Genomic DNA, 21,173 nt, shown 5'->3' on the forward strand with positions numbered 1-21,173 from the left:
GGTTTAAGGGACAAAGGGAGATCTGATGTTGTTGTGTGGTGCGGGGATGGAGAGCACAGGCTTGCAGGAACTGGGGCTACGTTAGCTCTGCCAGTTGACCAGAGCATATACTGCAATGAAATCTAGTCTTGTGATGAACTGAAAGTCGTAAGTGAAAATTTAATTTAATTTCTTCCAACTCTGATCTGTTTGTCAGTTGAGAAACTGGCACAGGTGGTTGCAATCTTAAGATGTCTTATGGCTCAAACAAGAGTAACTCAGGGCGGCAGTCCTGCCTGCAGTGTAGTAGCACAGACTGGAAGCAAAGATTATGGGTCTTGATTCCAAGTGTACAAACTAAAATGGAATAACAATAAACCATATTCAGAACAGAAAAGATACTGTCCCCATGGGGGCCAACTGAAAAACAATGTGATGTTAACCAGGAGTAGCTGCTGCAGTTGCTGTAAGAGGTGCGTACAGAACTACACGGACCTTTGAGCTGTCCCAGAACAGCTGTTATAAATTACAGCCTTATTGAGGCAGGCCGATGGTTCAGGCCCTGTGTCTCTATCCTGCAGTTTTACTCTGCACATCAGGTAGTTCTTGTTATTCAATTGCCTTCGTTCAGTCACTTCCCTTCACAGCACAGACAAGAAGGGAAGATCATAGTCATCCTTGATTTCTCACAATGTGTTTCTCTTGTTGTTACTTGCATGAGCCAGCCCCAGGGCCAGGCACTTCGTGATGTTGAAAAGGCCCTTCAGATATTTGAAAACTCAAGGAAGATACCAACATCTGTGATAGAAGCCAGGTACCGTGTGCTTTTCAACTCTTCTTGGTTTTAGCTACAATAATAATAATGAAAGCCAAGTCCAAATGAAAATAACAAGAAAAATTGAGGATGTGGGCGCAATGAAGGTTTGGGGAAATTCCTTCTGTGTTATCCACTTCCTCCATAGTCATCTAAATAGAGGCTAGTTGTGCAGAGAGCAAAAAGGCATATGCACACCTGCACGAGAAGTCCACGGTTGTTATAATAAAGAAAAAGCAAAATTAAAGAAACTAATAACTCTTGGCTAATCTGAACTTGATTTGTCTGTGGTTGTTCATGTCACCACGAATATTTCTTATCTGCAGGAGCCTAATTCTTGAAGTAATGAGATGGCACTTCGCAGCTTTGGCATTGTTAATATTTTGCTATATTTATTTTCTGTCTCAGTATTTTCAGGCGACCATATTATACTTCCTGGTTTCTTCCTGCTTTGCTCAGGCCACGTGTGGTTAGTATTTGGTTTTGGCTTTTTTTTGATCCTCCCATTTAGATGTGTGTTTGTAAATGGGTAATTTCTGCCTAACCTGCTTGTTTTTCTATTGCAGCTCCCTAAAACCCCAGACGCACGCATGGCTTTTATAGATTCTTTAAAGAGGTATTGAGACTTCCCAGTGTTATTTTCTGTGCTTCTGGACTTTCCCTTCAGAACATTTGACTTTACGTCAGTTTATCGGAGACTTTGACACTGTTTACAAAACGCTGAGTGTTGGCTAACCCTCTTGGCAGGGCTTCGTGCCCAGGCTTGTGGCTTGCAGGTTGTGGATGGGGTAGCTTATCTGTATAGGCGAATATCTTCAGTTCTGTAATTAGCCCTATAGCCACTGTGAAACCATTATCTAGGAGTCGTCACATGCAGCCCTCTGACTGCAGGCCAGATATATTTTTATGCAAACTCTGGAGAATACTGCTGTGTATAAAACTTCACCAGGAAGATGAGCCCCCCTGTGAAAGGCTCACCTCTCTTTGAGAGAGCATATGGGAAAAGTGAAAGAAAAAACTTATATGTCTGTTGATGCTTCTTTATGAGCTGCTCTTAAGGACACCAGGGTAATGCCCCAGGAGAATGCAGCCCCCCTCAGAACTCAAGCTTGCCCTGTATGCATGTTTAAAAGTGCTTTTCTGCATTGCAGAAACAGCTTTATTTTAAGTTCAGTAATCCCTGTGTAACCTATCATGAAAAAAAAATGTTGGCAACAGTATCTACAAATGAGGCATTTAGTCCTGCCTTGTCATTCCAGTCAAACTCTAAAATTAAAGACTGGATCATTTTTTTAAAATTCTAAGAGAAGCAGATGAGTTCTAGGAGCCTCATGTAATATGGTTTTAATACTGAGGGCCTGCCCAGCAGGTGTCGGAGGTCAAACTTTGCTCTCCATCACATTAGTGTTTTAGATGTGTGAATACTGCATGTCACATAACTTACACTCTTACGTGATCTTAGATGCGTACTATATATGAACTAGGTATTAATGCATGCATTAATAATATATATAATATTGGTTTTGTGTAGTGTGTGTTACACATGTATAATACTTGCTGCAAAAGCCTTGGATATAAATTTCTGGCCCTTGTGTCAGATGATGATTAAAAAATGCTTCAGATGCTCTGTATGGAGATGGAGCTTCTAATTACATTTCACGGCATAGCTGTTGTTTATGCTTATATTTAATAAAGCTGAAGTTTGAATGTGGTTATGTGGTATAATAAATGTCTTATTATTATAGAGCTGATAAAATACCCTTGAACTTGTACTCCACGTACATGCAAGCCTGTCGTGCTATGAAGGAGAAAATGTTACAAGGTAAAAAATACATTTACTTATGGATCAGTTTGAAGAAAAGATAATTTTTCCATTGATGCCCTCCTGAATTGAAAATGTTCAAAAAAATTATGGCTGACTAGGTCTTTAATCTATACGTAAATATGTGTACATTCTTTATGTCTTACTGAGATGTTAAATAGTTACTCTCATAATGACTTTCTCTGCCTACCCTGCTTGGGTGGGATTTTTGCAGTCCATGCGGAGCTGTGTGCTGTGCTGAGGCTGCAGATGATGTCTGAGCTAGCTGATTTAAATCTAGCTCAGATACATCTCCATGAATCAGCGTTTGCAGCTTGAATGCTCCTCAGCTCTGGCTAGCCCGGGGTGTGAACCTGCAGTGTCGATTCCCTTGCGCAATGGCACTTGTGCTGTCTGAATTCACCATCACCCTCTTTTAAGAATGGATTGCTCTGTGTGACTGATCTGGGGAAACAGGAGGGGCGAGGACTGGAGCCAGCGGTGAAGGGATTGCATAGTTTATATGTGTTTGGGTGGGAGTGCCCCACTAATTTCAGGTCTCATCACTGTAGCCACATTGCTGGTGCAGTGTGTGTTGGTGTAATAGGTATTTAATGAGCTCTTCTGCCTCTTTCAGCAAGTGGGTGTTTCAAACCCATCTTAAAATGGGTGATGTCCTCACCACAGGTTTGTATGAAATGAGAAGGTCAGACTAGTGAGCAGAGATCGTCGCCGGAGTGCGGTGGAGATAAGTGTGCTCTGTGTACAGCGGCGAATCTGTAATTGACTCCTACTTGGGGCACTCAGGCGTTTGAAGCATTCTGGAGATGCTGTAGCTCGAGAGGTGTGACAAAGCAGTCCTGGGGAACCGCAGATGTGCAGCAGTCTGGCTGCGGAGGTTGTCCTGGCAACCGGCAGGGATGAAGGATCCCTGCCTGCGGGGATCGGGATCGGCAGGATCCCAGGGGGTAGCCAGGGCTCTCTGCAGGAGTCCTTGAATTGCCAGTGACCTCTAGTGGTACAGTCTGAGCCGTGTCCCCTGTGTCCTGATCCTGTCCCCTGCATCCGCATCAGCTTCATCTGTGTCCTCTCGTGTCCCCTGTGCCCTGATTCTGTCCCCTGCATCCTGATCCATCCCTGGGGCTTTTGCACAGAGACTGGATTTAGGGTAGGATTGAATATTGGCCGGCTTTAAGCGTGCCCTGGTTGGTAGTGCTCACTCTTGCACATAAAGGTGACTCAGCAGTCTCCTAACACCTTGTTGCTTTACAGTGTGTTTATACCAAGTATTAATTTTAACCTTTGTTATTTACTTCTCTTGTTCATGGTTGAGTTATTTCTGAGCTGTGTACAAGACGCTGTTGCTGCCTAACAAACTGTATGGGTGGGGTTTTTGGGCTGCACTGTGGCAGCTTGTTGCTGGTGGCATTCTCTTTCTAGTGGTAGAAAGAATTTCTTTTTATTTCTTTTAAACAAAAACCTGAATAGAGTAACATGTAACATCTGGAGACGTTGCATGGTGTTGGCGTGAGGAGAAGCTAATGATGTAGTATTCATGCTGTAATGTCTGTCTCTGTATTTTGAGACTGGTTCCAGTCTTTTGAGGACAACAAATGTTTCTTTGAGGGACAGAGAACTAAAGCAAGTAGAAAGAAAACTCTGAAAGGAGAACTCTTTTGCCTCTTGTCTTTGAAAACTGAATTCATTTCTGCAACTATGTGTAAACTCATAAATGATTAACCAAATAGCACATTTTTGAATGTAAAAACAAAGCTGTATATGTGACAGATTGACAGTTTGGGGTTCTGTTATAGCTTATAGAAAAGGAAATACTGCTTTTACAGAAAATGTATGGAGAGACTGCTGAATGCATGTTATGAACTGATATAATGTACAAAGGTGGGGATAATGTGTTGCATTTCCCTCTCTTCTTGTCTAGATGAATCGCAAGCAGAGAGCAGCCATTCCAAAGAGCCAATTGAGCAGCTGAAGGCTGAACTGGCTGAACTAAGGATGCTGACTGTGGACCAAGCTAAATATGCAGGTATGCAGGAAGGCAAGTTATAGCTACCCATAATTGACTGTTACAAAAGCTGGGTTAATAAAATGTGGCTAATGCTAGCCAAAGCAACAGCAGTAGTTACTTGCCACGGGTACCTGAAGATCGTCATCTTTCAGATCTGTATAATCCTTTCAGCTATGAATATATATGTATATTTTAATGTCTGATGTATTTCCGGTGCTTCTGTTCAGAGCTTTAGGTCTGCATCTTTGCAATGATCACTTGGTACCACACTGATCTTTGCCAAGATGGGCAGCCCCATTCCTAGGGCTTGCCTGGTGACTCGGGGCCCCCTTTTGAAGGCTGTTTCTGGTGTGGGCCCTGATCAATTAGAATATTTATTTCACTTGCTCTTCTTCCTACTGTCTGGAGTTGTAAATATTTCATGTCTTCTATCCTGGTTCTCCTCTTCTCCTGTTACCTTCCCACAGATGTACCAGCACAGATTGCAGTGATTTCCGACAGACTGGCAACTGTCTTGGGCCACAGCAGTGATCAGAACGAAGCTGCTGCTTTGAATTCTCCAATCCAAGTTGACATTTCTGCCCCAAGGTTGGAACCCTGCCATAAGGGTGTGAGTACCACTGGGCCTGGGGTGAGAAATGAGTGGGGTTCTGTAGGTTAAAAGTGCAGCTGGATAGTCCATGTGAAAGGCTGATTTGTCTGTGAAAACAGGAAATACACTTCTTTTTGTCTACCTTGTTTTGCCCTGCAGAGATTACTGTATGTTTTAACCTCCTGGAAGCTGTTGGATGTCTAATGGTGAGATCTAGAGACATATTCTATCAGAGCAGACCTGTGATGAGCTAAGCTTTCTTCACCAGGCTTGTCTAGAAGTTTGTTGTGTGCTGGGATCATTCCTGGGCTGTTAGGGACTTAATTTTTCATCTCTTCTTAGTGCTAGTGGATCTGTACAACTTGTAGCAAATGTAATTATCTGATCTGTCTCCCTATTTTACTGTCAGGAAACAATATATACGAAGCAGACAACTAGATCTAGATATCCATCCCAACAAGTAGGAATTAGCAGTGTGTCTCTAATTCCAGGTTGTCGATCTTCTGCTGACATCATTCTGCCAAAACCTAATAGCTGCTTCCTATTTTAACCCTCCTGACAGGTAAGATGCAAGTAAAATAGGGAAATAAAAACTGGTTAATACACTAGAGCTCTAACACTTGGCCAGGGGTGAGGAAGGACTTCTGGTTGTTCATACCCACTATGCCAGGCTGGTGTTTGCAGGCTGCTTTATTCTGAGTTTTTGTAGTCTAAGAACTAATGCACTTTAATGCATATGCATAAATAAAACACGTTTCTTCTCTGTTTTTAACTGATCCCTTCAGAAAAAGTGGCATTTGGCTCTGCTTTGTGCTCTGTGACAACATATAAAAACTTCCTACAAATACTAGGTGATCAGGTTGGTGATTTCAGCTCAGTGGTGGGGGTGGGGAATGAAGCAAGTTCTTTTTGTCCAAGAATTACCTGCTGGCTGATGCTAGAGATCAGGGGAGGAGAACATGCTTTTCTTTGACAGCTCATACTGATGTGTCTTTTGGGTGTCTTCTGGTGTGTTCGGTGCTTTTGGCACGTTCAACCTTCATCCCTAATGCCATACCTAATATGAAATGAGTGAGGCATGAAGTCTAATGCTGCAGGCACAAGAAGAGCAGCACGATACACCTTCTCTCTACCTCCTGTCCCCTTGGAAGTGACTCGGTTTGATTCTGGCCTGTTTTTTTTTGATTCTGGCTACCTGAGGGAGTGGTAGCACTCCTCTGCCACTGGAAGGACTGTTAATAGCAATCTCCTTCACAGTGTGACAGAAGTCTGTAAACATTATGGTCAACATTTCAGTGTAAAATTGCTTTGTTGGAAAACAACAATGTACTGACAAGCTGCCTGCAATCCCAGCCACCAACAGTACTGAACTAGGTGGCTGCCTCTCTGGAGTGCAGTGCACTTTGGCAGCTGGTGCATCTTTTCCCCTCTGTTTAACACTATTTTGCCCTGGAGCAGATGAAGCTGTATTGAAAACCTGGGCTGAAAAGTAGCTGGGATAAACAAGTGTCCCAGGAAATTGTTTCTAAATCCAACTCCCCATTCAGTCACCCCTGAGGATGTTTTTTTCTGTCAGCTGAGTGGGAAAGTCCCTCCTTCCCTCTGTTTCGCAACAGGATCTTATTGTATTAATTCCTTTTTGCTCTTGCTTTGTTTTTTTGATCCCATTTATTGCTCTGCTTCTGTTTACCTTGTGCTTTCTGTCTGAAAAAAAGCTAACTGTGCCCCAGGCAGCTTCCTCCTCCTTGTTATCATCTCAGAACACCTCTTTGACTACATGTTATCAAGTATTGGAGGCAGGGCACTGGTGGTGTTCGTGTCTTTGTGTAGGGTTACTCTGTTCAGATATCCCAAAGGTGACACTTCCTTCGAGCATATACATGGAATGATAATTATCCTGTATTTACAAACAAGTATGGCTCAGGTTCACGGTGTTTAAGTATTTTTAAATACCTCTTCCTGTATTGGGGATAAAAGGTAAAATGAGCATGTGTTTTTTACCTTCTGCAGGCAGGGCCCATGTCTCTCCTTGTTTGTGAAGATGGTGTGTGGACACAGGAATCTCTTACCTGCTCTTTTGGGCAGGCTCTGCCAGCTTATTTATCATCAGGTTAGTTTTCCAACCAACAATCATATGGTTATAGTGTACTAAAGGTTATCCTACCTCCATTTCCTGGGCTGTGGGGCATGTACCTGTCTGGACTGCACCATGGAGGGACTTGACTATCTTTCAAGCTTAAAAAAAAAAACAACAACCAAAACACCAAAAACCCCCACAAAAACCAAAACTCTTTTCAGCCAAGTTATACTGACTTGCTCTCACGAATGTTAGCTGAATGTTTTCCTACAGAAATACTACTGTAGAAGGTTAATGCATTCAGAGATCTATTTTAACAGAAGCTAAAATAAGCAAGTTTATGAACAAGCCAAAAGAAAAATAGTAGAATGTTTGATTCCTAAACTTCCACCACTAATTCACCAATAATTCAATTGTACACCCCTTTTAAAAAAATAAAAGTAAGACCCCCAAATCTGGGGTGCAGTAATGCATAGTTTTCTTTTACAGCACTGTTGTTTTTATTTCCTTTACCCTGTGATATTGCAGAGGTGAAATTAAAAGGCTGATAGGCTGGATTAGCTGTCACAGAAACTAAAAAACCTTGAGTCTGAAATTCTGGGCTGAACTTACAGCCAGTTGCTTCCAGCTACTGTGTTACAGAAACATACTGATTTTTCTGAGGGTTGACCAAAGATAGCTGCACAGTTTCAAGGAAGGGAGAACATTTTTGGTGTAACTGGTATCTCTCATCTGGTAAATTGACATTGCTACACATTAGCAATGGGCAGAAGCAATGTTTTGCTACTTGACTGATTATGAGTGTTTTGTTCTGAAAAAGGTTGTTTTGTTACAAATGAGACATCTGTCTCTCTTCAGTTCTCTACTTATCTTTGGCTTGCAGGGTCCTTCCCTGAATGATGCTCATATTTTAGGACTAGCAGCTTTTGTGATCCATTTAAGTGAATCCAGAGCCTTAATTCCTGAAGTGGAAGCCAATTTTGGAATTTCTCAGCCTGTTCCTGGAAAGGTCCTTTCCCTTTCTGAGTACTGGAACTGCTTGCTAGCATGCAGGACAAAAGAGTCGTTGGTCTTCTGCATGAGGTGAGATCATGCATCCACCACATCCTTGCTTCCCCAGGTGATGGGTTTAGCTTTGCTGGAGGGATGCTGGCAACACTCCTGTGCTCCTGCGGAGGATTTCCAGAGCATGTGTAGATGTTTGTGCTGCACAGAGGTGCTATGCAGAGAAACAGGCTGGTGGTGGTCCTGCATGAAATAGCATCCTGATGATCCTGCTGCTTGCTGGAAGAAGGACTGACTGGATGCTGTCAAAGTTTTTTTTAGTCTCTGCTTCTGAAATTTGTGCCATTAATGTACCTGGGGTTGGGAGCATATAAATATAAGTGGTCCCAAAACCAAATAGGTTTGGAACATGTTGGTTAAAAGCATTTTTAACACTCAGTCTTTGTTTTGACTCTAGACTTTTATGACTGGGAACAGATATGATTGAACCAACCAGATAATGGAGTTCTTTCTTTTTCTCTTTCAGGTTTTGCACTGCAGCAGCGTCTTATCTCATGTGCAAGTTTTCATCCTATTCTCATGGAGATTTGTGTGCCTTGCTTCCTCCTAGCCTTGTTAAGAAGGTAAAAGGAAAAAAGTTTTGCTATTACTTATGAGAAAGATTGGTTTCAGTTCAATTGCTTGCTGCAGACCCCTGTGTAACTATAACTTGTACGAAGAAAACTGTATAAAAATGCATCTTTGTACCCTCCCGTTTTACCACTCTGTGTGTTTGCTTGTTTGGCAGTTTCACACAACCAGAGGTTGCACTAGGCCTTTTTTTGTGATGGAAATGTGCAGGGGGCTTATGTCTTTTTCAGCTGCAGTACATCATGCCACGGCTGAGCTTAGAAGCTCGGGGGATCCTGTGCGAGGAGGCTAAACCTGACCTAATCTGGAGTTCCTTGTCATGCCCCTCTCTGAACTACAAAAGAGCCAGCCTTTGTTTATGGAAGCAAGCACGCTTTCAAGAGCTCTTGAAGGAAAAAACATTCCAGGTATAAATCTTTTCCATTACTTAAGTTCACGCTGTAATTTTTGGGTGTTTTTTTCAGATCTGCAGTTTCCTTATAGGTGATAAAATGCTTCCTGTAAAAACTTACTGCCTGAAAAGCTGGTCTGACAGCTGAAGGTGTCGTGTGTGCTAGGTTATGGGCTCAATGTTGTTTGTAGATTTTGATGGTGATGAGAAGGTAGAAATAGATAACTAGAGGTAAAGCTTTTGTGTCCTGCTCATTGCAAAAGCAGAAAGCTTGGCAAGGTATACTGCATCAGTAAGAAATGGATCAGAAGCTGAAGAGAAAAGGCCTGTCCATAACCTTCGCTTCCTACTGTGTACTGTCTATGAAGTGACGGTGAATCAAAGGACTGAAAGTACATGCTTTTTGGTTTTTTTGTGCTTTGGTCTAAATGTCAGTGTTCTCCTGAACCACCTGTGTATCTTGGATTGTGTGGCTCTGCCTTGCCGTGAAGCAGGTTAACATCTTGGCTATTCTCTTTATGCCATCCTTGCTATGTATCTGATTTGACAGGATTTCTTTTTTTAACCTAGTTTATATAAAACCAGTTTGTCTTTGTGCAGAGGAGTTTGTCATGTTACTAGAATGACTCCTTATGCTTGGCTAGCTTGATGTACAAGGGTAAAATACCTTTGCATTATAACCTTTCTTTGATGCTTATACCAGTCTGTCTGACTATGGTGCTTTGTTCATTTTAGCATTAATTTCTAATAACATACATTAATTCTTGTATCTAGACTTCAAGAAGATGAGCATGTTTGAAAATGTCGAAGGGGTGGGTATGTGTGGGTCTGTGCGAGAGATGCTTTATATTCTTGCTTTGAGTCAGTTTTTGAATGCCAGCGGGGTTTAGTTTCGTTTTCTTACAAGGGAAACAGTACATGAACTTTTTTGGGTTGATGTCTCCTGTTTCATATCTCTTAATCTGCATGAGATTGTGTCTGGGTATGGGTGAAGGTGGGTTTTATGTTGGGAAGAAGGTGGCTGTTTTGCACAAGTTACTTGTCTTGCTGGTCTGACCTCTTCCTCCACATCATTGCTTTTCCCAGTTGTCTTTCAGAGAGTGGCTGTTGTTGGAGCTGGAAGTGTGCCCTGAGAAGGATATTCTATCTGCTTCAGAAAGGTAAGTGCAGAGGAGCTCTGTTGAAAAAGGAGTAGTTCGAGTCGTTTCCACCCAAATTAGGAAAAAGCATTGAAGATCAGGAAGTAAATAAAAAAGCTGCTGTGGGACACAAATGCCTGTCAGCTACTACGGTTTGTCCATAGTTCAAGCAACGCTAGAAGGAGGCGTGTGTTTTAACTTGAGGAAGTTCACTGAGATAACCTCTGGCTTGCATGTGCAGTCCTTCCGAATAACTTTTCAGAAAACTTTGCTGTTTCTGGAAGCAAGAGATGACTGACACTAGGACATGTGGTGTCTGGTGGATGATTTTTTTATACCTGTACTTAAGTGGGTGCTTTTATCTGTCATTCCACTGGGTGGGTGAACTTCCTTTTACATCAAGGGAAGGGCACCATTAAAATGTTGTGATAGATTTCCTGACTTCTCTTCAATACTGCAGACAGGATTTCCATTATTGGGCCATCTATCAATGGTATCTTCCTGCACCTTCCACTTCTGGTGGCTGTGACGGAGACCTGGAGAAGGCATGTGGCATTATTATCAATACCATTCTGGATTCCTCACAAAGGTATTCTGTGTCATGGCTTGAATTTCTGCAGAAGCAATGGTTCTGCTAATGACCTTGCAAGCTAGGAGCTGTGAGCTTGTGCCTGACGTGGGGCTGTGGAGGTGATTCCCTTCTCACAGGTCTGGCTGGAAGTGAAAGCTGGGAGGTGGCTCTGCATGAGTCACCAGTCTTTGCATAAGAATCTTGCTTTAGGTGACAGAGGTCTGAGGTTGCAGTCACAGATAGTACCTGGTCTGGTTTTTTGGTTGTTGTTTTTTTTTTTTAAAGTTGAATTTGTATTCAGATTTGTTCAGCCAGACAGGCATCAGTGCCCCTGAGAAGGTGGCTAAAGCTGGAAAATAAGGAGGGAGGGTTAGAGGAGAGTTGCTGTCTTGCCTACAGCTTATTTAAGGAACACTAATGTTAGAGCTTTATGTTCATCTAAAGCCATTTCACTTTACTTGAATTGTGTTATCTTCCTGAGCTAACAGAGTTAGTTACCTGGTGTGTCTCTTAATTTCAGGTTGGACCTGGGTAGCTGTGGCCAATCTAAGATGATAGTCAATCCTGATATTCTCTGCAAGCTGCAGGTGACTTCAGATTTTGATGTGTATCTGTATGTTCAATCCTTGAATTTGCTCAGTCAAAGTATTTCCTGATACGTTGGTGTATGTAAGGCTGATGTTCAGTTCTCGCATGTGAGCAGTAGCATGGAAATTGAGAGTTTTCTTCTTGATCTCTCTGTGTTACTTCAGAGAAACATAGAGGATTTGAATGCAAACTAGTGTGTAGCCCTGACAAACTGTTTTCCCACCATCTCCCTCTTTAGGAGATGGTGCTGGAGCTGGGGTGTAGGCGCAAGTTAACTTCTGGATGCTTGGATGCCCGGAGACACTTCCTGTTTGAGATTCTCCAGGAAAGACTGAAAGACAGAGAACATGGCTCTGCTTTGGGTGAGCAGCTATGGAGGCAGCAGGAGCTGCTGCTGCATAGAAGGTAAATGCAGCTCTGACGGCTGAGAATGCCTCAAACAAAACTGCTGTTCGAAGGAATTATGGTGTGTCCCTGCGCAGATGGGTAGCCTCCCCTCTTATTCCACAGCAAGTGAAAATGACACTTTATGTCACGGTACCGGTTGTGCAAGAGATGCTTACTCCCTGGTACCAACATGCATTAACTGCATTTCAGTGTGCCATCTTGAGCGACGAGTTGTCCCTGCCACTAGATTGGATTTCAAAGACCATGCGTCTTCATGGACTCTTATTTACAGCCAGCAACACTCTTAATGCCACCACTTGTGTTAACCATTGTTAATTACTCTTTTTGCTGCTGTAACCTAGGTGTGCATTCCTGGTTTTGAGCCATTGATGGTATCTTTGAAAGTAGTGCGTGTATCATTGAAATGCATTTTTTTTCCTGGGCAACTGGGAAAATTCCATGTGCAGTTTCTGTCAACATGTTTGAGATATCTTAGACTCCCCAAATATCAAAAAGGCATGTGCCCCAGGAGTGTGGAGTCTGATTCTCTTCCTGATGTTAACCTCAATTTTGTTTTTGTTCTTCCCTACCTAAGGATTCTGGTAGGGCTCCCTGCATCCGCTCTGATCAAGGCATGTCGAAAAGGAATGAAAACCATGTTGGACTGTGAAGACTTTTTTTGTTTTGTAAACTCGGAGCTGGTATGTGTTGTTAGCCAAACGATAATGTCTTGGCTCTAGGCAAAGACCTTAAACTTGGATTTAGGACAGGAGTTAAAATGCAGCCAAACTTAAACTTAGCTTATATCATACTGTAGGGAGGCTCAAGTTGTTATGCTTGATACTTCCCAGCTCCTAGCTCTGCAGAGGTCCTCTCAGCATTAAATAAACTACATTAAACTACTGCCTGCTGTAGGATGACTTTTGGGTTCATTCACTTGGAATTACGGTGGCATTTTACACTACTGAGAGAGAATCCTTGGGAAATAGTGTCAGCAAATCTGGGGCAGAGCCAGCCAGCATATCAGTGGTTGGAGCTGGGTGTGCACGGTCCAGGGGTAAATTCACCAGTGGGTGATCACAGCAGAGATGTGGTAGTAGCTTGGCCACTTCTGGAGAAGTAGGAGTGTTCTTTCCAGTCACGTTGTTTGTGATGACATATGTCTTTGGTGCGCATGCATGTGCAGCAGCCTTGGGGATGCCTTCTCTCCTTTGTGTGGATATGTCCTCCTTCTGTGCTACCCTGTCTTTGTTGGTTGACGGTGGGTTAGAGTGAAATCAGCAGTGTTTCCGTGGAGGCCTAGAAGTAAGGGGCTGAGCATGCACTCTTCTCCAATATCTTGTGCCAGGACATTAAACTACTTTCCTGTGTGTGCAGTGAGATCCTGCTCATCCTCCTGCGTTACATGCACTGGAGAAACATTCAGAAACTTCCCTCCAGCTTCCTGGGGGAAGATCAGTTGACTTGCAGGTCCCTCAGGGCACTGTTTTGTGCTCAAGGGATATCACTTCTATTTATTCACCCTGGCCGGCCTTTTCAGGCCCTTCTGAACCAGCATAATAGGCACAGCCAGAAACCTCCATTCATTCCAAGACAATCAAACTGCTGCTGCCATCCACAACATGTGGTAGGCCTGGGAAGGGCTGCCTGCTTTGCTTTCCAGTGCCGGGACTGTAAAGCACTACCTAATCATTAGAAATGAAGTTTCTGCAAGCTGAACTGATACTCAGGATCTCACTGGGTAATTTTGTGCTACCTGTTGTGCCAGACACCCAAAATGTTCAAAGAAAATCACAATTCAAAACAGAAGGAATGACTTCACCCCCACCCCTGCTTTTCTTCCCACAGAAGAATGTCTGTTCCAGAGGGTATGCGCTCTCCTACGACATCACTGCTCACTTTTTCAGGGTAACTGCTGCTTTTGTCATTCTGCTCCATTGTCCGGCTAGCCTGACTATGCTGTTCTTAGACACAAGATGTGCTATTTGTATTCTTGTTTTGAGAATTATTGTGTAGATTTCAAAAAGAAGAGCAATAATCCAGGAAACAGAAGAGAAGTAGCGGGAGGGGAAGTAGTGGTAGAGATTAATTTTAATACAATATAGCAAAGCTGTTGGGGGAAGGAGAAGCTGTTGGGTGCACGTTGCTTTTGCTGGGCCATGCTGACCCCTACAGTTATCTTTGATTAGTTTACACATGGCTTGGTGAGGTACTTCAAAGCAGCAAAGATATTTATGTAGTCATCTCATAATTTATCCTCTTCCAGGGCCTGCTTAATGCCAGCTTGGACTGTGAAGACTTAGTAGAAGAGGTCAACAATGTTCTAACAGCATGTCAAACCAAATGTGCCATTCTGCTTTTTTCTGCAGCTGTAAGTGTTATTATTTCGTCTGAAGAGTACTAGATGCAAATTCAGTACCAGTTCAGACCACTTGTTTTTAAACTTCCTTTAATCTAAACTGTGAAGTGTGGGGGTAGTAATCCTTAATGCCTTTGGAAAATTTGCAGTGGTTTAGTACCCTTGGTATCACTGATCCCAGCTCTGGACATGCAGCTTTGCTTCTGGGGTGTCACCACAGTAGTGGAACAGAGGCTGTTTAAGAGTGAAAAGCTGGAAGCTTGTCTTGGTTTCAGAGCATTGTGCTGGTTGTTACATGCCAAGCAACTGAAAAGTCCATAAAGCACAGCTATTTTTTTTTTCTTCTATGTCCTGTGCGTAACACTTCATGCACTGTTTTACAAGAGGATCCATGGTTTTGTTGCATGTGGTAAGCACGTACATCACCTTTGCAGAACTGTTCTTTTATTATGACTGGTCCTGCTAGAGAAGTTTCAGGGTGCCATGGTATGGACACAAACGATGCTCTTTGCACTTCCAGGATGTGAAACTTCTTGTGTTTCTTATGTGTGTATGTAGAATTTGGACTATAAAGGGGAAAGCCCCTTTCTCAGAGTATCTGGTTGAGATCGTGTGCATACCTGACTGCAAATAACTACTGAGTATGCCACCACTAACGCTGCTGGCTTCCGTCTTTCTTCTTAGCTTTGGTGGCCAAGGCTGGAGCCGGTACTTTGCTCTCAGTGGAAGAGACTCTTTGGGACTCCACTTGCAGAAGAACTGGAAAGACTGAAGGAATGGCAGTCCTCGGCTGCCAGGTGAGGGCAGGAGTGTGGATCTGCAGGTGGGAGAACCTGCTGTCTGAGGGATCAGCGCCTAGGAGGCCTGTTCTCCGAGCCAGGCTGAGTTTCAACAGGCATTATGAAATGCTAATGTGGATGGAGGCTTGTAGGACAGCTATATATTCCTTTGTAGAGTTTAAACTCAAAATGGGTTGTTATAATTATTTAGTCTGGCCTTCCATGTAATATGGGTCAGAGTTTCACCATAGGAAAAGAATCTTTTTAGAGACTAGAAGGCAGAATCCTCATTAGACAACACTGGAAATAGCCTTTAGCACAGTGTTGAGTCATTTGCTTAGGCTTCTGCACCCTTTGCCCTCTGGATTGGGTGAATCTCTGGTCTCCTGAAGCTACTGACTGCTCCTCTGCTAGATGCTTCCTTCTTTGCCTGTCATTACGATGGCTGTTCAGCTTTCTGCAACTTTTCTCCAAAAGCTTGAAATCTAGTATAAGAATCTCCTTGCAGCATCATTTGTTTCTGTAGTAGACAGTTAAATACCTGTCCAGCCTCTGACAAAAGGGATTTGGGAATGCTTCTGTCTGTTTCTAGACTTGTTGTTTGGTTTTTGGTTTGGTTTTGTTTTGTTTTTTAAACTGTCTCCATGTAGCATGCAACTGCAGGGGAAAAAATTTGGAGAGAACAATTTTGGTTATTTGATCCCAGTCACAAACTTACACCCTTTGCCAAAGCCCCTGGTTTCCTCATTTATAGCTGTGATTATTTTTTTTCTTTTTCTTTTTTTTCCCCCCTCCAAAACCATGACATGTTGGTTTTGTTCCCTAGCTTCCTTTCTTCTGGAGTCGCTTTCCCCCTCTCTGGCCCTCCTTGGATTTCAGCCGCCTTCTTCCATTGTATCATTCAACAGCATTCACCACGTGGACGAGAGAAAAATGCACTGAAGAGACTGGGGACTGACACAGAGCAGGCAAGACTGGATGCATTTTAAATGTCTGCTGTTCCCTACACTTGAGAACTAAAAGCAGAATGTCTTTAGCTGAGGAACGGTTGTCCTGAGATACTGCCGTATCCCTGGTAAACCCTGTTGTGAAATCTTGCTGGTGGCTAGTTGATAAAATGCAGCTGTAAACTGCCAGTTGCAAAATACTTATCCTAGAGTCAAAGTTGTTCCAAACGTAAACTTTTAACTCTGATACTGTGTCCTCTGTGAAGTCAGGGAGAACTATTAAACAGCTGCTTTAAACACTGATGGCAAAGAGAGTGCTGCAGCAATTGAGAGCTCAATCCATGGCATGCCGAGGTCACCGCTCCATCTGACAAAGGAGCAGTCCTTGTGGATTTTGGCTCAGACAACTTGGCTAGGAGGTTCAGGTGATGCAGAAGGTTGGTGAGACAGGAGTGCAGGCATTTTAATGGCTCTGGGAAGACAGACTGGGAATTTCAGTGTCAGATTTCCTGAGGGTTTTCCCAAGTCTGTTCCAGGAAATGCCTTTGCCATTTCACCATGCTCAGTGCCCTCCGTGCACAAGAATTCTTGGAAATGCTCTGCTGAGGAGGAAGCCTGGCAGTGCTGTCTGATCTTCCAGGGGATAGCCAGGACCAGAGCTCAGTGTAGGGAGTGTCCCTGTACAGAGACGTTCACAGGTGAATAGTGCTGAAGCGGAAGCTGTGCTTTACGATTTACTCTTAAGTTTTATTGCTCCAGGCAGCAGTGATGGTAGCAGCTCCTTTTGCTACAGGATTGACTCCTCCACTGTTTATACTGGTCTAGAGCCAAAAGCTGCTAGTCAGGAACTGGTTTCACTGGGTTGATATGAGCATTTGGTAGATGTGGAATAACAGCAGCTTTCACCTCAAAGTCTGCCTTGAGATAGGAGAAGGATGCCAGGAAAAGTGAGAACAGCGGGAGGGCTGAGTGTAATTGGGGTCCCAGCAGCTGCCTGGTGTTCAGGCCTCAGGTCAGACCCTCTACTACTGCCCCAATATCTATGGGGTTGCACAAATATTTCTGTGGTGGGGACTTGGTCCCACACACAGGACTGGTGTGAGGTCAGGTGCTGAATCCCTTCAGGCAACAGACAAAGGGCAGATCTCTCTCTGTTGAGAGTGTTGTGAAATTAGCCACCTTTTGGGGATGGCACACTGTAGTTAAATGCAAGGAACCCAGGATTTCCACATCCAGAACTCCTTTTTGTTTGATCCATCTACGTGTAGCAGTCTGTGCCTCTGGAGAATTCTCAGCTGAAGTGAAAGGTCTCTCACTGCCATGTTCCCTGCCCTGGTCTGACCGCTGTGCAAGTGCAAACAGACCTGCAGTGCACAGAATATGCTGTGTGGCTCAGCCCGCTCCCTGCTCAGAGACAGGAAATGAAGGTTAGCTTTACAACTGGTTTAGCAGCACAAATAACTTAGTTAACTTTAATTTCCTAGGATCACAAAGCCACTGCATCCTTTGATTTGCATGGTAGGGATCCAGAAAAGTGATAACCAGTGTATGTTGGGACAAGATTACAACGGGCTTGCTGAGACGGGAGGTTGCACAGCATCTGCTGGTGGTATGCCATGCTGGCTGTGGACCAGCAACTGCTGTCCTCCAGGTTTACATCTGTGCTTGCTCATTCAGTTTTACCTGTGTTTGACAGAGGTTGTCATCTGTTGTCCAGCTTTCTGACTGCAGCCAAGCCTTGCTTCGAGAGTAGTAAATATAGTGTAGAATTTACCCTTGGAAGCAATGAACGATGAGGTCAGGCTGCAGTCTGTTGTCTTCAAACACACTGCCTTCACCTGGAAGGAACAGCAGTGCTTGTAGTTCATCCCAGGTCCACCCTGGGAACATACTTGATGAAATGTTATTTCCCTGACTGGGACTGGAAAGCAAAAGTTCTGGGTCACCACCACAGATACAACTAACAGGCAGTCTCTCTTTTCCTTGCAGCTTCTTGTTTCTTTGCTGTTCTTTGCACTCATGGATGTCATCTCAGCAAAAATAGCACCAAAGGTAAATTCAGCCCTGAGGGAATTCTCATGACACAAATGTGTCTAATCGGCTTGGTTTGCTGCCTAAAAATGCTTTGTACTGGTACTGTGAAGGCTGGTAGCTTGTTCTGCCGGAAGGAAGGGATCAGCATCCCAGACAGAGCCTGCTGAAAGCCTTTCTGTCCCAATCAGATTAAACCTGTGTTTTCCTCTAACCGATGTTATCTCCCCTTTCACTATAGTAGCTTTTATTTCTCTTCCTTGAATGACTTGCTATTTTCAGTTCAGACTTTACACCTCCCAGGTAGCACAGGGACCTCATCTCTCTCTCTTAGCTTTTGTGTTGTGCCTCACAGTTGTTGGAGGACATTTTTCCTCAGGCTGGAAACATATGTGGTATTTCATAAGAGCAGGGGTCCTCAGCAAGGAGGAACATTAGTTTCCAAATGATTTAATGCTATTAAATGAAGCAAAGATGACAAGTTTCTTCCAGCAGCTGTCTGTCCTAAGCATCCTCCCACCTGTGAATGCTTGTTCCTGTCCCTTTGCTGTCTTCTCAGCTTTGAAGTGCAGCCGTTTGTGTAGTCACCTAACAGATTGGATCAGGGAGCAGATTCAAGTTAAAAATAATCATTTTGTCTCATGGTCTGCCTCTGGGAGGGTCTGGAGGAAGAGTCATTGAGGCAAGAAACATCTTGAGCAAACCTATCTGGGAGGTTATTCCAAGTAAAATGAGTAATACAAAAAAACCCAGCCATTCAACAATCCCAAGACATGTTGTCACTAGGAAGGTTAGAGGGGGAAAAAACCTGCTCTGGGGAGTGGGGTGGGTTGGTGCAGGACATGAAGTGGCTCTGTGCTGAGCACTGCTGGGAAGTGTGCTGGTGATGAGTCAGTTGCTCATCGGTGCTGCTTCCCCCTCTCTTGCAAATTGCTCTGCTGAGCCCTGTGGTGGCCTGGTTTGGTGACAAGGCACTGTGTTACTCCAATGCCTGATTGCCTGGGGGAGTCCAGGCTGCCAGGCCAGGGGAAGCACTTGGGCTGAATTTGTAAAGGTCCTTTAATAGAGCACTTCATGGACACACTCTCTTACGAGGGGTTCCTTTCTGCTTTGATGCAACTAAAACCTAAGCCTAACTTGACCTGTCCTTTCTGACACCCAGGAGGGAGTTGATTTTCAAACTTCTCAGGAATGGTCCCTGGAGATCTTGCAGTGCCTGGAAGAGAGGGGCATGTCCTGGCCACTTCTTTTCTATTCAGCAGAGAAAGGTGAGCGAGTCCTGCCTGCAAGGGTGGAAAGGTGAGGTTCAGTGCTGCCAGCTGCTCTCCTCTCTCTGATGAATGAATGTACCTGTAAGAAGGAACTGAGGGGCCTTTGTAAGCAGCACAAAAAACACTTGCTTGAGTAAAATTCCAGAACATCCTGCTTCTCAACCCTGCAGTATGGTGACCCAGCTGATGATCAGGAACAACTGAAACTCAGTATTGTTCCCTGTGGTAGAGAAAGCCTCAGTGGGGAAGCTCGCTTCTCTCAGTGGTCACCCCCACCAAGCACCAGTGTTTATTGTGGGCTGGAAGGAAACTGTATGGCCCCTGTGCTGCTGTAGAAGTATGCAAGGTGGCCTGAGGACTACTAAAGATGCTTAGTGCTTCTCTTTGTCCATTGCAGACCCTAGGAAATACCATGTCCTCCGCAGTGCAGCCTCGGACCATCACATCCAGCTCTTGCCTGTTGCATTCTACAGGTAATGTCCTGCTGGGGTCGGAAGGGAGGTGCTCGTGTACCCATGGCAGGGGAGTTGGGACGAGATGACCTTTAAGTCCCTTCCAGCCCAAACCATTCTGTGGTTTTGTGGCTGATCGTTTGCATGTACAACAGCTGGCACAGAGGTAACTGTGGCTGGCCTGCAGGTGGGCTGAGCAATTACATTAGCTGTGCAGGAGAGAATACTTGATCATGGCAGAATTGCTATTTAATGAGTCCTGTATCTTCTGCTAGAAGTTTCTCTTCATGCTCCAGATGGGAGTGTCCCTGGCTGCCTTCCTGCTCCTGGCAGGGGGGCGGCCCTGCACACAATGGGACTTGTAAAATGGACAGCGGCAAGAGCACCAGCTGTGTTTGCCTTCTGTCTTTCCGCGTTTGAGTCTACCACAGAACCAGTGCTAACCAGACATCGGGTGTGACCTCCTTTAGCCTCACCCCTTGCTTTCACCATGAGTTGCTCGCTCGAGAGCCCACCTTCCTCTACGTGGCGCTCGATCTGTACATCCAGCTGCTTCGACTCTTTGTGGAAGGCAAAGACCTGCCGCAGTCTGACCAAGCAGGCCAGAGCCCAGACCCCACAGAGCACGTGAGTGAAGCTGACTCTTCCGTAACTGTGAATCCTAATCTTTATCCCTGCCACTTGCAGCATCCCTCCTTGTTCCCACCTTCCTCTACAAAGCAAAGGGCGCTTGTGCAGCTGCCTTTGCAAGCAGTCAGCTTGCTCGCACCTTGGGGTTCAGAGAAGCTGCCTTGCTGCTGTCTTACTTGTACAGAACCTCAGGGTGGATGTAGTCACTGACTGATGTTCAGAACCTCTGAATAGCCCCTAGGTGTGACGTAATGGTTCCTGTTTCACTTTGGAAGGCAAGGACTGAGGGCTGGAAGTGACATTGCGCTTGGCCTTTATCGGCTGTCTCTGTGTTCTCCAGGGGGATCCCTTGGAGCTGATCTCCACAGCCCGGCAGTTCCTGCTTGGTGCGATCCCACGCTGCCCTGCCCAAAGCTTTGGAAACATACAACCGGTGTGTTAATATTTTTCTTTTCCTGGTGTGCGAGAGCTGGGAGTGCTGCTTCTGCCTGTGTAGCCTTTCCTGGGCACCACTCCTGTACTGGTGCTGCTTGCTTAACCTGTGACACACTCAGCATTTCCCTAACACATTTAGGAGTGGTGGAGGACACCTGCTGCTCAGTCCAGTGCTAAAGCCACATCCTCCCTCCCAGCCTGCAGGCTCCTTCTCAGCCATTTTAAATGCTCATTCTTGCTCCCGCTGCTCGCTTAATGCTTGGTCTTGG

The 21,173-nt window shown here is 44.5% G+C and overlaps 1 protein-coding gene across 1 annotated transcript in view; it reads left to right on the forward strand.

Annotated features, from left to right (window-relative positions):
• FANCA (FA complementation group A) overlaps window positions 1–21,173 on the forward strand; it is a 37,093-nt gene that overhangs the window by 15,461 nt on the left and 459 nt on the right. The window contains exons 18-42 of the mRNA XM_040615181.1: window positions 705–793; window positions 1,202–1,262; window positions 1,360–1,409; window positions 2,539–2,615; window positions 4,534–4,638; window positions 5,088–5,230; window positions 5,704–5,774; window positions 7,223–7,322; window positions 8,173–8,372; window positions 8,821–8,917; window positions 9,155–9,331; window positions 10,402–10,475; window positions 10,915–11,043; window positions 11,546–11,612; window positions 11,852–12,018; window positions 12,596–12,701; window positions 13,849–13,908; window positions 14,267–14,371; window positions 15,044–15,156; window positions 15,965–16,106; window positions 18,075–18,137; window positions 19,279–19,384; window positions 19,785–19,860; window positions 20,310–20,466; window positions 20,810–20,902. Coding sequence (XP_040471115.1) covers window positions 705–793; window positions 1,202–1,262; window positions 1,360–1,409; window positions 2,539–2,615; window positions 4,534–4,638; window positions 5,088–5,230; window positions 5,704–5,774; window positions 7,223–7,322; window positions 8,173–8,372; window positions 8,821–8,917; window positions 9,155–9,331; window positions 10,402–10,475; window positions 10,915–11,043; window positions 11,546–11,612; window positions 11,852–12,018; window positions 12,596–12,701; window positions 13,849–13,908; window positions 14,267–14,371; window positions 15,044–15,156; window positions 15,965–16,106; window positions 18,075–18,137; window positions 19,279–19,384; window positions 19,785–19,860; window positions 20,310–20,466; window positions 20,810–20,902 — 2,628 coding nt within the window. The remainder of the gene's footprint in view (window positions 1–704; window positions 794–1,201; window positions 1,263–1,359; window positions 1,410–2,538; window positions 2,616–4,533; window positions 4,639–5,087; window positions 5,231–5,703; window positions 5,775–7,222; window positions 7,323–8,172; window positions 8,373–8,820; window positions 8,918–9,154; window positions 9,332–10,401; window positions 10,476–10,914; window positions 11,044–11,545; window positions 11,613–11,851; window positions 12,019–12,595; window positions 12,702–13,848; window positions 13,909–14,266; window positions 14,372–15,043; window positions 15,157–15,964; window positions 16,107–18,074; window positions 18,138–19,278; window positions 19,385–19,784; window positions 19,861–20,309; window positions 20,467–20,809; window positions 20,903–21,173) is intronic.

Source organism: Falco naumanni, chromosome 15 (genome assembly GCF_017639655.2).
Source record: "Falco naumanni isolate bFalNau1 chromosome 15, bFalNau1.pat, whole genome shotgun sequence".
Classification (NCBI taxonomy): Eukaryota; Metazoa; Chordata; class Aves; order Falconiformes; family Falconidae; genus Falco; species Falco naumanni.